The sequence below is a fragment of the Arvicanthis niloticus genome, chromosome 1 (assembly GCF_011762505.2).
Source record: "Arvicanthis niloticus isolate mArvNil1 chromosome 1, mArvNil1.pat.X, whole genome shotgun sequence".
Taxonomy (NCBI): domain Eukaryota; kingdom Metazoa; phylum Chordata; class Mammalia; order Rodentia; family Muridae; genus Arvicanthis; species Arvicanthis niloticus.
In genome coordinates this window covers 72,184,870-72,200,243 of record NC_047658.1, presented here as the reverse complement: position 1 = coordinate 72,200,243, position 15,374 = coordinate 72,184,870, and the positions used below count along the sequence as shown (strand labels likewise).

At 37.0% G+C, this 15,374-nt stretch overlaps 1 protein-coding gene across 1 annotated transcript; it reads right to left on the bottom strand.

Annotated features, from left to right (window-relative positions):
• Positions 1 to 5,653: 5,653 nt before the first annotated feature.
• On the bottom strand, positions 5,654 to 10,872 carry LOC117697267 (olfactory receptor 52M1). The gene is made up of 2 exons (XM_076942473.1): positions 10,730 to 10,872; positions 5,654 to 8,936 (listed from the first exon to the last, which is right to left on the bottom strand). The coding sequence occupies exons 1-2, from the start codon at positions 10,750 to 10,752 to the stop codon at positions 7,928 to 7,930; spliced, it is 1,032 nt and encodes a 343-aa protein (XP_076798588.1). The 5' UTR covers positions 10,753 to 10,872; the 3' UTR covers positions 5,654 to 7,927.
• Between the last annotated feature and the right edge of the window lie 4,502 nt (positions 10,873 to 15,374).

The following is a 15,374-nucleotide window of genomic DNA, read 5'->3' as shown; positions in this document are numbered from 1 at the left end:
TTAATAATGGTTAATTCCTGACTTTTGTTGTTGTTGGAAGTGGGGTGCGTGTGTGTGTGTGTGTGTGTGTGTGTGTGTGTCTTCTTTTGGTTTTGCTGATGTGAGATTATTTGTATTTTCAAGGGTATAGATAACCTTTTTGGGTTGGAGTTTTCATTCTGTAGGGCTATATTTGTGAATAATATTGTTTAAATTTGACTTTTTCATGGGCTATCTTGTGTGTTCTATCTACAGTGATTAAAAGTTTTGCTGGGTATAGTAAAGAAAACTGGCATCTATGGTCTTTTAGAGTCTGCAAGACATCTCTCTAGGTCTTTCTGGCCTTTGGAGTCTCCATTGAGAAGTTGGGTGTAATTCTAATAGGTCTGCCTTGTTACTTGCTATTTTTCCCTTGTAGCTTTTAATAGTCTTTCTTTGTTCTGTATGCTTATTATTTTGATTACTGTGTTGCAATGAGATCTTTTTCTGTTCCACTCTATTTGGTATTCTGTATATTTCTTGTTACTTTACAGACATCTCCTTCTCTAGTTAAGGAAATCTTTCTGCTATGATTTTGCTGAAAATATTTTCTGGGTCTTTGAACTGAGATTCTTTTCTTTATTCTATTCTTAATATTTTAAGGTTTGATCTGTTATGGTGTCCCAGATCTCATGGATGTTTTGTGTCAGGATTTTTTTCGATTTGAGATCATTCTTAATACAACAGTAGCCAGTTTCTACAGTCTGTGTAAATCTGCCTTTCTTGTTCCTTTGGAGCTCCTGTGTTTCTTCATAAGTGTTTTCATATCTTCACAGAAAATAATTACATGTCAGATAGAAATAATTTATATACTGATACTTTTTTCTTAGCCACAATTGAACATATATAGCAGAACTTTATTTTTATACTATTTTTATTATTTTATCTGATATATAAAAACCTTTAAAATTATATATTATAGTAATATGTGATATTACATGCATACATTCACTACATAATGCTAAATCAACTTAAACATATATCTTAAAACATTTATTCTATCTTCTAAAATACTTATAGACATTTGAAATGCATAATATTCTTCTTATTTGTAGCTATCCTACTGTTCAATAGATCACAAAAACATTTTTCTTATTTTTTTAGTTTGTTAATGCCTTCTTCAACTCAATGTGTTGTCTTGCCACTTCAGTTTTTTTTTATTCCTTTTCCTTGTAAAACTTTAGGTTTTGTTTTCTGTTTCCCTTGGAATCTTGTCTGAAATGCCTTGTACATTACAAGGTTCTGCGAGATTTACTTTCTGTTTTCTTCTAGTGTTTTTATTATAGTCTCAGTTCCCAACACCACATAAACACCCATGAAGATGAGGATCAGAAGGTCGAGGTTTCCTTAGCTATAGTAAGAACTGAAAGTTGGCATGAGATATGTGAGATATTTTTTTAATTACAAAACAAACAATTTTTAAAAGATTGATTTACAGAGTATCCTTCATTTGCTGAACACAATAGTTTGACGTATCTCTAGTAAACATCTAGAAAAATAAAACCTACCAACATGTTATTTAAACAAAGGGATTTATTATCCTGAACCAGGTAATTTAATGTCTGTCTACCTGAATTTTTTCACTGATAATTGGAATTCATATATAACATGTTATTTACTATACTATATTAAAAACATAATTAACTACATGTGCAGGGTTTATCATATTGTCTAGATTAAGTGAAATCTTTCACAAATATATATCATTATATTCACAAATGAAGATAATATTTATCAAAAATAGAATCTTTGAGTGTTAAAGATTAGACTTCATTTTAATGTGGGAGATTATCAAGATTTTTGTAACTCATTGCTACATAAATCATGGCCCTCAAACAAGTATTACATCACCTGGGAGCTTGTTAAAAGGAAAATAAGAAAGAAAAAAAGAAACATTCTTTTACCTCCAAGCTATGGTAATCAACTCATTTTAAGAAGACCTCCCAAGTGATTTGCACACACATCAACATTTGAGAAGCACTGTTGTAACCCACTCCTTTTTAAAAATCACTGCTGCAAACATCAGAGATATGACATTAACCACGGGATATACACTAGCAAATGAGGTGGCATATATGTCTCTATTATATAATTCCATTAAGAGTAATATGTTTGCATACATTTTACACCTAAAGTGGCTTATGGCATATGTTAGACAGCTCAAGAAAGTGCAAAAGAAAATCAAGAGATGATTTAGTCAACAAGTGCATGAACTTTAGGAGGCACTGGGAATCTGCAAATGTTTGCAGAGATTACAATCTCAAAATTCCTGTTGGTAAAAACCTACTAAACAAATGTACAGATTCACTAAGCCAAGGAGTGCTTTGGGAATGCCACCAGGACATAAAGGAAGACTCAGGCTTGTATATATAGGTGTGCCTCATGTGTGTTTATATAAGCACACAAATAAGTGCCAATCACAAGCTCAGTTCTATCCAGCAGCCCTTTTTCCTGGAGCTTATTTTCACTAGAGCTTCATAATAGTTTTCAAGGAAAGAATTTTATTCTGTGCCATCAATACCACCTATTGAAAAAAGTCATCAGAATTCATAATTAAACTATCTCAATATTATAGAAAGTAGGGCAGAGTATGTACAAAAACATGATAATCAAACCTTTTATTTTGTATGACTGATATATCTATAGAAGAAAAGGAAAACAAGAAAATGGAGAAGTTTCCAAAATACTGAATAATTCTCCTTGGAGTTGCATTATTTTAGACAGTCTCCTGAGGTCCATACTCTGATAAAGACACATCATCTATTCAAGGTCACTGTCCTCTACCAAAGCTCTGATTTCCAGAACTCCACATCATTATTTCTTAAGATTCCCATTGGATAAAAGTTAACAAATAAACATGAGCAAATTTTAAATACATATAGTTTCCAACTTTCTACTTTTCACTCCTCTAATAGGTTTTTCTCTGTTACTTTATATCTGAATCAAAATTGAGGAGAATGTATTTTGTATCTGCTTATATTGCTTCTCATTGATTTTTATCTGTCATATTTTTGTTTTGTGTTGTGTTGTTTTTTTTTAAATAGAGTCTTACCTTAACTCTAACTAGTCTGGAATTCACTATGCAGACTAAGCTAGCCCCAAACTCCATAATTATAGTATAAAACTTCATTCAGTTTTGTAATACCTAGTTCACAATTTTTTAACAAATAGGGACTGCAATGCTATTAATACTAACAATGGATGGGCCCATAATATAGTCAGGAAATCTTTGATGGTTTATTCATCATGCAGTCCTCAAGTCCCCTCAGAAAATCAGTCATGCACTTCCCCCTTGGCAGACCATATGGAACCACACAGACACCTGTCTTAGTTTTATTTCATGTTGCTATAATTATATAGCTTGGCAAAGGATCATTATCTCACAATTGCAAGTTATTCAGTTAGCTGGAATATTCTACAGATAACTGTTAATTACATTTGATGTATCATATAGCTTAACATTGAAGTTTCTTTGTTGGTTTCAGTGAGAATGAAATTTTGAAAGCATCCAGTATTATTGTATAAGCACCTATGTGACACATTGTGATGAATAGTATTTTATGAAATTAAGAGCCCTAACATTCAACATATATATTTACAATTATTTTTCTTAGTAGATTTTCCCCTTATTAATATATAGTGGCCTTTTGAACTCATAATTTTGATTTGTTCTACTTTATGAGATATAAAAGCAACTTCCCCACTTTGTTTTCAGCTTCCATTTACTTAAAAAGTTGACTTTAGTATATGGGTGCCTTGGCCAGTAAGGTGTGTTTCTTGAAGAAAATAGATAATAGAAATGTGGATTTTAATCACATAAACTAGTCTATCCCTTTTTATTAGTGACGTAAGGTTGTTAGCATTTAAGGTTACTATTGAGAGATGTTTACTGATTCCTGTAATTTTAACTTTTTGCTTTGTTAGATTATTGTTTGTTTGTTTGTTTGTTTGTTACCTATCTGAATTGGGCATTTGCTGGTTTGCTATTGTGGACATGATGGGCTCTGTCTCTTGTTTACATAAAACCTTCAGTGGACATTTCCTTAATCCCATAGTTTGGAGATCTGTAGCTGAGAAGCTTTGATCATTCAGTGGAGTCATGTCATCATGATTTTTCATATTTCTTGCATGTTTTGTTTTGTTGTTGACACATCTGTTGGCTTCAATACCTCATCTAAGCTTTATCTGAGGATCATATGGGCAGGCTACTTTTAAGAGAAGAAAGAAAAAAACAAGCAACAATAAAAAGAAAAATGAAAGAAAAATCTTCCCCAGACTTTTTATTTCAAAAATAAAATTAGGTAAATGTAAGAAGGTAATAAAATGAAACCAAAGGACCTCTTTACTAACAATAATAATAATAATATGACAAAATTAAAATATTACTAAGATTACAATGGAAAGAAAAGGGAGAAGCACCAAAGAAAATAGGAAACAATGACAGGAAGATTGCCCAATAATGAAATAAAATGTGTAAACAAAATTAATGTATGAAGGGTAAAAATTTTAAAACAAAATAAAAATACTACTAAAATTGTAAAATAGAAAAACAAAATAGAGGAGCTAAAGCCATTGTTGAAACACCTTCATCCTCAGTCCTAGAAAACTGCAGGGTGTGAGCTCTGAGGCAAAGGGAAAATCAATTGATCACAAGTACTCTTGTCTTGCTGGTGGTTTATTTTGGTGTTGAGTCTGTATTGGACAAGAATCCAGTCTGTTGGGCTTGTTTTCACTTTAGTAATTTCCTTCTTTATGGACCACAAGTACACACTTGCCACAATTCTATTTGAAGACAATGGAATGGGAAGGCTCCCTCATCTTCATGAAAAGGAAAACCAAGGGATGGGGAGTCCTGGTAACAACATGAACTTATGTGGACGAGGAGACAGCTATTTGTTTGCACAGACTAAGATGCTGTCTGACCACATGAGCATGATTCCCATTCATAGTCTTTAGCATTCGCTTTAAGATGGAGTACCAAAAGGACATTGCATGCAGGGTTAACTTCTTAAAGGCATATTATCATTTATACATGTGCCCATGCCCTCACCCTCCACCACACACACACACACACACACACACACACACACACACAAATGGCTTATTCTCTGACTATAGTGACCTGCTTACAGTGAACTGGGACCAAACATTTCCAGAAATACACTGTGTCATTTTAAAAACAAGCCACCAGGACTGTGTCCTTTGCAATGTCAGTAATTAGTGCCTCACCCAAGAAGTCCTTCAGTGAGTAAATTATTCTACTGATGCATAAAACAGCAAAAAGAAAAATCACCCTGAGAAGATTTCCACTCTACTACCTATGCAAATGTGCACTTTGATGGGTTTTTTTTCCCTAGATTTAATATAGGGTTTTGACTGCAATTGCTTATTCGACTGCTTATTGCTTAATTAATTTGATACTATTTTTTAATAAATGCTTGTTTTTTCTTAGGTCTATGTTAACACATTTTATAAATATATATGTATACAATTTTATACTTTTTATAAATATATATTTTATATATATATTGGCTATGTTCACATACACTTTAAGAATCTAAGTGCACTGAAGCCTTTGAAGTCACTCTGTCCCAGTGCTGATGGTGTGCCTTGAATGTAATGTTGTAACCCTGATAAGCTTAAACTTCTTGTTTATTTCTTCTTTCATTATACCTGTAATAACTGGCCAATGATTTCCATTTTAATCCAAATGAATCATTTTAAATGTCTTTTTAATTTAAAAAGTATGTATATAGAGTTATTTCCCCTCCACTAACTCCATTCTCATTCTTTCTCTAAATCATAAAACAAAAATCAAAACAAGATAAAGCAAACAAAAAACAAATACCACAATAAAAGAAAACATACACACAAAAGAAACATATAGTCTATTTTGTATTGATCAATTATTCCTGGGCATAACGCCCACACTGGAGCATTGTTGACATTGCTTCTGACACTCCATTGTGTTGGGAACCGACTTTTAGCAAAAAGCAGCTATCAGCTTTGCAGCCATCTTGAGCCATATACCCTGACATGAGACTTGGATTACAATAGCCTACAACAGCTGAGCACACTCTGATAACATCTTGCTTTAGATACCCAGAACTTTCCTTGGGTGTGTGAGATTAAAGGTGTGTGAGATTAAAGGTGTGTGAGATTAAAAGTGTGTGACTAAATGGTGTGACTTAGAGATCAGATTTAGAGACAAGACCTAAGGGCACAATTAAAGGCGTGACCAAAAGGCATGGCTTAGAAGTGAGACATATAAAAGAAGAGAGAATCAGACACTTTAGAGAGTACAACTTGGAGAACAATTTGGAGTAACAGAGATTCAGACACTAGGAGAAGGAGTAGACATTAGACACTCGGAAGAGAACAAATTGAGTACAACTAGGAACTAGGAGGAGTACAACTAGGATCTAGGAACTAGGAACTAGGAATTCAAGACTTGGGACTTGGACTAGGAAGAGACACTGAAGAATAAACAGGATTGAGACACACTCTGTCTGGTCTCCATTCTTCAAGTCTGTCCTCACTCTCTCTCTTGCTGAACCCCGACCCGAGGACCAGAGTGGCAGCTTGGGCCAGGATACAGTGGTCGCCAAGCATGGAGTGAAGAGGGCCTCAAAATTTAAGGCCACCCAAAGTGGGCTAGCTTAGGCCCCAATATTTTGGGCTCCTAAACGTGGGCTAGTGCGGTTCTCAACACCATTGGAGATCTTTGGTTGACTAAAAGAATTTTTTACATAATTTTTAGGGCAGGAACCTAGAGACAGAATCCTAAACAGGAGAAATGAAGAGATACTGCTTATTAGCTGTTTATTATATAACTCAGAACCATCTCCCCAGGGATGGCAACCACACACAATGGGGCAGGTCCTCCCATATCAATCACTAATCAAAATAAATAAATAATAAAAGTGCAACGGGATGCTTGCAGATCAGTATGATGAAGATATTTTCTCAAGTAAGGTTTCTGCTCCTTAAATGACTCTAGCATGTGTCACACTGACAAAAACACTAGCCAGCACAACCATTTTCTGAGTACTGATCAAGTAAAGCATAAATGTGTATAATCAATGTGTTATAAATTGCCATTTCATATCCAACTGATCCCCTTTGCACAGGAATCCTAACAATGGATCAGGGTTCATGGAGTGGGAAGGAACAGTTTCTCTTCCTTAGAGCCTCATGTGATTCAAAATGAGCAAAGACCAAAAGAGCAATTGGCAAACACAGTCACTTTCTTATTAAAACAATGCCTTTTGTCAACCCATGTCTATACCCTATTGGCTATACAATTCAGTCTTCTAAAATACCATGTTGTATTATTAAAATCTGATTTAGCAGCACTTCAGTTGCCAATACATAACTCAGGATGTTTGTTTTATGAAGATGTGATGACTATGAAACGAACAAGCTTTTCAAATGTACTTATGAAAAGATGTCTCAAAAACAAACTGAATACAAAGGGTTAGTAATGCTGCAAAGTGTGTTATAAATTTCAACCAAAATACTGAGCTAGAGTGCTTAAGTCATTTTACGCATGGATTATAAAGCATTTTTTACTATTTCCTTATACAGAAAATATGAGCTCTAAAACCTTACAACATCTTAGAGGATAAGATGTGTGAAAATGTGGGATTTTTAAAGTGCTGTTTATATGTTATTCATCTTATTCCTATTGTTGATTCATCATCACAATCCAAACATCCTCCAGACATAAAAAGATACATATCTTCCACCTTTAGGAGGTTCAGGATTGTGCACTCCTCCTCAATGTTCCTTGGGAAATATAAATGCTGGATCCAGGAGCTATGACTGGGGTTCGATTTGGGAAACAGCTGTCTGTATTTGAATGCCTTCTTCTCTGTGAATTTTTATGAGAGAGAAGAAGAAGCAGCAGTCATCTGATCTTGGTTCTTGTCTTTAGGATCTGAAGAAGCCTGTCCCGGATCTGCTTGGTGCGAACAGCATAGACAATGGGATTGAGGATGGGGGGAATGAGGAGATAGAAGTTGGCCAGCAGAGTGTGGATTGGAGGAGGCACCTGGTGACCAAACCGATGAATGAGAGAAGAAACAGCAATAGGAACATAGAAAATCAGGATGGCACAGATATGAGACCCACATGTCCCCAGAGTTTTAAGCCTAGCCTCAGGAGTGGCCAGCCCCATCACAGCCCTGAAAATCATCACGTAGGAGGCAGCAATGGCCACTGAATCCAGGATCAACACCAGAAAGCCAATGCTCAACCCATAGACATTGTTAACTCTGCTGTCACCACAGGTCAAGGCAACCACGGCCATGTGCTCACAATAGGAGTGGGAGATAACTCGGGTTTTATAAAGAGGCAACCGCAGGCGAATCATAAGTGGTAGGGGTCCAATATAAAGAACTCCTCGGAGGAAGGCAGCCAGCCCCAAACGACCCACCACTGCCTGGGTGAGTACCATGCTATGACGCAATGGATTGCAGATGGCTATATAGCGGTCAAAAGCCATGGCAAGGAAGATGCCCGACTCAACAGTAGCAAAGCAATGGATAAGAAACATTTGACACAAGCAGGCATCCAGGCCAATGTTGCCAGCCCCGAACCAGAAAATCGCCAGAAGTTTGGGCATAGTAGAAGTAGACAGAACCAGGTCGATGACAGCCAGCATGCACAGAAAGAAGTACATGGGCTGGTGCAGGCTGCGCTCCACCCTTACCACAGCGAGGATGGTGAGGTTCCCCACCACAGCCACCAGGTACATGGAGCCAAAGGGGATGGAGAGCCACATGTGCAGGGACTCCAGTCCTGGGATGCCGGTGAGCCACAAAGAGCTGGGTACTGAACATTCATTATGAAAAGTGGGCATTGTTATGTATAAATAAATCTCATTTGTGTCCCCAAATGTAGCAAGACATTTTCCCCTGAAAAGAAAAAAAAAAACAGTATTCTTGGGCCATATAATAAACATCATTGAATAGACAGTGCTACACAACTTTTAGAAGAAATCGTAAAATTCATACTACATGGAATTTCATGTTACACTAAAGTATCAACATAAACTTAAAAAGCATATCCAAACCTATATATTTGAATGAATGGATGACTTCTCTGATGGTACAAGCCTCAAGGAGTGATATTTTTGCATCAATAAATGAATAATCCTGGCACAAATATGATTTAATTTATCTCTCCAGATATAATTCAGAGTGGCTTTTGGTATCATGTTAGAATGATCTTCTAATATCCCACTAAGAATGTCCCACTAAGGAAGCAGTCTGCATGTCAAGAGACAATACTGGGTAAAGATTGAGTACCAATGGGATCTTCTCTGGTACCCACAAGAGAATACTTCCATGCTCATGGAGACAAGGGAGGGGCGCTCTGCAGAGGTGCATGATGGGATCCTGAAGTATCAGGATGAACCATAAGCATAGTTACTTAACCCAGGTGTAGTTAGGAGAACACAGAAGGAGCCACTTTTCAAGATCTGGGGCTTTGAATAGAAGAAAGGGACATCATCAAACATGCCTGCTAGGAAGGGAATTAGAACAAGTCTCTGATTTCCTTTATTACCCCCATGTCTCCTGCTGGTCCCTCATGTTGGCAGAGTCCATCCAGAAACAGGAGAATCTCCACAAGTGTTTACTTTCTAAATGCACCATGCTGAGACTTGGTAGGGCAAATAGAGGATACCCAGCTCATAGGGTAAAAGAGCTGAAAGAGACTCACCCTAGCTATGTCCCTCCCTGACTCTGCACAGTGACTTCAGAGACAAGCTGTGAAGTACCCTTCCTTCCTAGGCCAATTGTAGACTTATTTAATTTTATAGCTATTGCTAACACTAGGTCTGTTAGCAATCAGTGTTAGCAATCCCTATGACCCTGGTAGGTGAGCCCATTTTAAGGAGAGGAGTATTAGACCACAACGAGCTTACAAGGCAGCTGTTTTCCTATCAGCACTGCTCCCTATGATAGACAGCTCTAACTTCTTTGAAGGCTTTTGAACATATTCTTTCTTTTGCACACTTATATAACTTATCACACCTTATCACACTTTTTCACACTTATCACAACTGCATAAAACACAGCTTGTCATCATCATAACAAGGCCTCTAGGCTACAGTTTTTAAACATTATTGTGAGTTGATTCTAGTTGTATTTCAACAAGAAAAGTTAAATAGTTGATGATTGTTCTCAGATTAAGCCTCAACTTATCATGTAGTCCAGAGAGTCTGACTTCATATCTCAGCTCCAGCGAGTTTTTTCCAAGGAGTGGTTTTGTGAAGAAATCACCCTGTTTCTCTTTGGGCCCTGCCAGCACCAGGAAACAGCAGAAAATATAAGTGGCCCCTCCTGTGTTCTGTTAACTACTCCTGGGTTAAGTAGCCATGTTCACAGTTCATCCTGATTCTTTTTGATCCCATCCATGCACCTATGCAGAGAGTCCCTCCCTTGTCTCCATGAGCATGCCAGATATTCCCTGGTGGGTAACAGATAAGATCCTATCTGTACATAATCTTTACCTGGTATTGTCTCTTGACAGGCAAATTGCATGAGAATAATGTGCTATGTTTATTTAAAACACTGGAAAGATTTTTAAGTGTTATGTTTGCATTGGTGTGGTAAAAAGATTTTCCAGCACTTTATGTGCAGTCTATGAGGCACCTATCCTTTTAGTCTACTTCCAAGATCCATTCCTTCCCTTTGGATCTTACCTTGGAGAATTAAGGATGGGCATGATCTAGAGTTGGATGCTCAGGAATCCCAGCTATCCTCATCCTCACCAGTTTGATGTCTTCCTGCTGGTTCCTGCTCTTTTACTTAGTCCCTCGTCAGAAGATGCTTTTTCAAGACTGGATCATGTCAGAAAAGCCCAGAATTCTATAACTGCTTCAGAGACATTGAACTTATAAACACTCTGTGCAATACTATCGGGAATTCTGTCAGCAGTGGTGGAGTTGCTCAGCCTCCAGTGCAGAAAGGTAATACCTACATCTGTCCCAAGTGGATGAACGGAGAATCTGGCTGTAATCACACCTCACCCCCATGTGCCATGGCTACTCCAAAGTGAGAAAGGGAAGAACAGACCTTCTAGGTCATAATTTCTAAAATATAATACATGTCCTTGCACCCCCTCTCCTGGCCTTCCTGAAGCTGGCACATATATTCTGTGTATATGCGTAAGTACAGAAATCAAAAAGTATTCCCAAAATACAAATGAGTCTTCTTGGACTCAGAAGGGATTGGAGGTCCATATTTATGAAGGCTGTAAACCCTAAGTTCTATCCCTTTACCGTATTTGGGAGAAGGTGGTGTAATCCTGAATTAACACTAAGGTATATCAAAGGACAATACCACAAAAATAGAGGCTTTTCCCCATATCTGGTTTACATTATATAGGAAGAATCATGTATAATCATAAAGGAGATATTCCACTCCATGCTCACTTATATGCACTAACTCTACAAAACCTGCCATTCCTCATAAACAAGTATAGCCACCCTGAGGAAGCAGTTTTTCTGAGAGGATGCTAATGGGGTGCTTATGGGTTATGAGGCATCATGTTGTAAAGTATGGGGCAAAAAGTCTCCAAAGCTCCAACGGTTTGAATCTATGTGACCTCAGGCTGTTCCAACTCTGTGTCTTCAAGGAGAAAAGTGGAATATTTACATCCTGTGTAGTTTTGTAACTTTATATATAAAAGTTGGTGAAACAAATATACTTAAACAGCATTTTCCCCATCAGTAAGATTCTTTCTGCATTATTAGGGGATGTTAGCTCAAGATCCCAGCAGACACTGGTTTCCTCCTTCATATCAGAATCCAGCAAGTTAGGAAAATATGATGCAGTAAAGTCATTACAGAGAGGAGTCAGGCTTCTCCACTCGCCATGGCATCCTGTAGCTACAGAACCTCAGCAGAAGGTAGGGAGCTTGTTACCTGCTTCACTCCAACCTCAAACTTTACACTCTGCATAAAATTACCCAAGTATATGCATTCTTTTTTGCATCTGCATTCATGGATATGTATACCCTCAGCCAAGTAAAGAAATGTAAACATAATTCCGCACAAGTTCTTGTGTAGCTTTTGAATCTTAGTTCATCATTCTGACCTCATACACGTGAACTCTACCACTGGTAGTTAGTTCACCAGATGAGCCTTGTATAACTGAATAATTTTGCATTGTATTCAAGCCCTGGACACCCCATCAAACCGGAAAAGCAGGATTCAGAATTAAAATCACTTCTCATGATGATGATAGAGGACTTTAAGAAGGACATAAATAACACCCTTAAAGAAGTACAGGAGAACACAAGTAAACAGGTAGAAGTCATTAAAAAGGAAACACAAAAATCCCTTAAAGAATTGCAAGAAAAACCACAACCAAACAGGTGAACGAGTTAAACAAAACCATCCAGGATCTAAAAATAGAAGTAGAAACAATAAAGAAATCACAAAGGGAGTCTACCCTGGAGATAGAAAACCTAGGAAAGAGATCAGGAGTCATAGATGCAAGCATCACCAACAGAATACAAGAGATAGAAGAGAGAATCTCAGGGGCAGAAGATGGAAAACATTGACACAACTGTCAAAGAAAATGCAAAATGCAAAAAGCTCCTAACCCAAAACATCCAGGAAATCCAGGACACAATGAGAAGACCAAACCTAAGGATAATAGGTATAGATGAGGGTGAAGACTCCCAACTTAAAGGGCCAGTAAATATCTTCAACAAAATTATAGAGGAAAACTTCCCTAACCTAAAGAAAGAGATGTCCGTAAATATACAAGAAGCCTACAGAACCCCAAATAGACTAGACCAGAAAAGAAATACCTCTCACCACATAATAATCAAAACATCAAATGTACAAAACAAAGAAAAATACTAAAAGCAGTAAGGGAAAAAGGTAAAGTAACATATAAAGGCAGACCTATAAGAATTACACCAGACTTCTCACCTGAGACTTTAAAAGCCAGAAGATCCTAGACTGATATCATACAGACCCTAAGAGAACACAAATGCCAGCCCAGACTACTGTACCCAGCAAAACTCTCAATAGCTATAAATGGAGAAACCAAGATATTCCATTACAAAACCAAATGTACACAATATCTTCCCATAAATCCAGCTCTTCAAAGGATAATTGATGGAAAACTCCAACACAGGAGGGAAACTACAACCTAAAAAAAGCAAGGAAGTAATCTTCCAACAATCCCAAAAGAAGATAGTTACACAATCATAATTCCACCTCTAATAACAAAAATAACAGAAAGCAACAATCATTTTCCTTAATATCTATTAACATAAATGGACTCAACTCCCCAATAAAAAGACATAGAATATCAGACTAGATACATAAAAAGGACTCAGAATTTTGCTGCATACAGGAAACGCACCTCAATGACAAAGACAGACACTACCTCAGAGTAAAAGGATGGAAAACAATCTTCCAAGCAAATGGTCCCAAGAAACAAGCTGGAGTACCCATTCTAATATCAAATAAAATCAACTTTCAACCAAAAGTAATCAAAAAAGATAAGGAAGGGCACTTCATACTTATCAAAGAAAAAATCTACCAAGATGAACTCTCAATTCTGAACATCTATGCTCCAAATGCAAGAGCACCAACATTAAAAAAAAAAAAAAAAAAAAAAAAAAAAAAAAAAAAAAAACCTTTACTAAAGTTCATAGCACACATTGCACCTCACACAACAATAGTGAGAGATTTTGACACCCCACTCTCAGCAATGGACAGATTATGGAAACAAACTAAACAGAGACACAATGAAATTAACAGAAGTTATGAATCAAATGGATTTAACAGATATCTATAGAACATTTCATCCTAAAACAAAAGAATATAATTTTTTTTCAGCACCTCATGGTACCTTCTCCAAAATAGGCCAAATAATTGGTCACAAAACAGGCCTCAACAGATACAAAAAGATTGAAATAATCCCTTGCATCCTATCAGATCACCCCGAACTAAGGCTGGTTTTTAATAATGACAAAAACAATGGAAAGCCCACATACACATGGAAACTGAACAATGCTCTACTCAATGATGACTTGGTCAAGGAAAAAATAAAGAAAGAAATTAAAGATTTTTTTAGAATTTAATGAAAATGAGGACACATCATACCAAAACTTGTGGGACTCCATGAAAGCAGTGCTAAAAGAAAAACTCATAGCTCTAAGTGCCTACAAAAAAAAAAGTGGAGAGAGCATACACTAACAACTTGACAGAACACCTGAAAGCTCTAGAACAAAGAGAGGCAAATACACCCAAGAGGAGTAGATGGCAGGAAATAATCAAACTCAGAGCTGAAATCAACCAAGTAGAAACAAAAAGAACTATACAAAATATCAAGAAAACCAGGAATTGGTTCTCTGAGAAAATCAACAAGATAGATAAACCCTTAGCCAGACCAACCAGAGGGGCACAGAGACAGTATCCAAATTAATAAAATCAGAACTGAAAAAAGAGACATAACAACAGAAACTGGGGAAATTCAAAAACATCATCAATCCTACTACAAAGGGGGAGAAATTGTTTACTCAGGTGCAGGTCACAGGGCCATGGTAAAAAAGAGAGCTTGAGTTTCAAAGTAGAAAAAAACCTGAAATATTGTACAGATACCCTGCTTTTTAAAGAAGGTGAATTCTCCGTATTCACTCTTGAATTTATTGTAAAGTACCTACTGTGTCGATAAAGCTGTTGATTTCTTCATATATTCAATGAATAAAAACAATAAAAATAAAAAGAGAAACATGCGGGCTTATGAGTTGAGTCAGAAGATGGATGAATGTACTTGCCACCGAGCCTGATGACTTCAATGGCTCAAACCTTAGACCAAATGATGGAATGAAGGAACTGAAAGAGAAGGCAGGCGAGGGAAAGGGAAGGGGGACACTGCTTTTTGTTTTGTGACTACCACCCATCCTTTTACAAACACCTAACTGCATCTTGCAAGCACAGATTATCTGATGACCTATGTGCTTTATTTCTTTGAATACTCATCGAAAATCTGCTTTATACAGAATGTTGGAGTCAGAATGGAACAGTGAATGAAACAAGTCTTCAAATAAAAATCCAGCTCTTGGTACTCCACAGTCAGTGTTTTATCTATTATATGCCAAAGTGCTCACCCTAGAATAAGATATTAATGCCTGTCCTTGTTTCTTCTAAAAATGCTTGTATAAAACTACTAATTGATACTCTACAAAAGAGAAGGTAATGGAAGAAAAAGGAATAGGACAAAGGAGGTGGAGGGAAGAGGGGAGGAGAGGGGAGGAGAGGGAAGGAGAGGAAAAGAGAGGAGAGGAGAGGAGAGGAGGGGAGGGGAGGGGAGGGGAGGAGA

Coding starts and splice junctions, on each gene's coding strand:
- LOC117697267 (XM_076942473.1), bottom strand. CDS start 10,752: ATGCCCATCCTTAATTCTCCAAG. Junction 8,937..10,729: donor CCCATCCTTAATTCTCCAAG/GTAAGATCCAAA, acceptor TTTTCTTTTCAG/GGGAAAATGTCTTGCTACAT.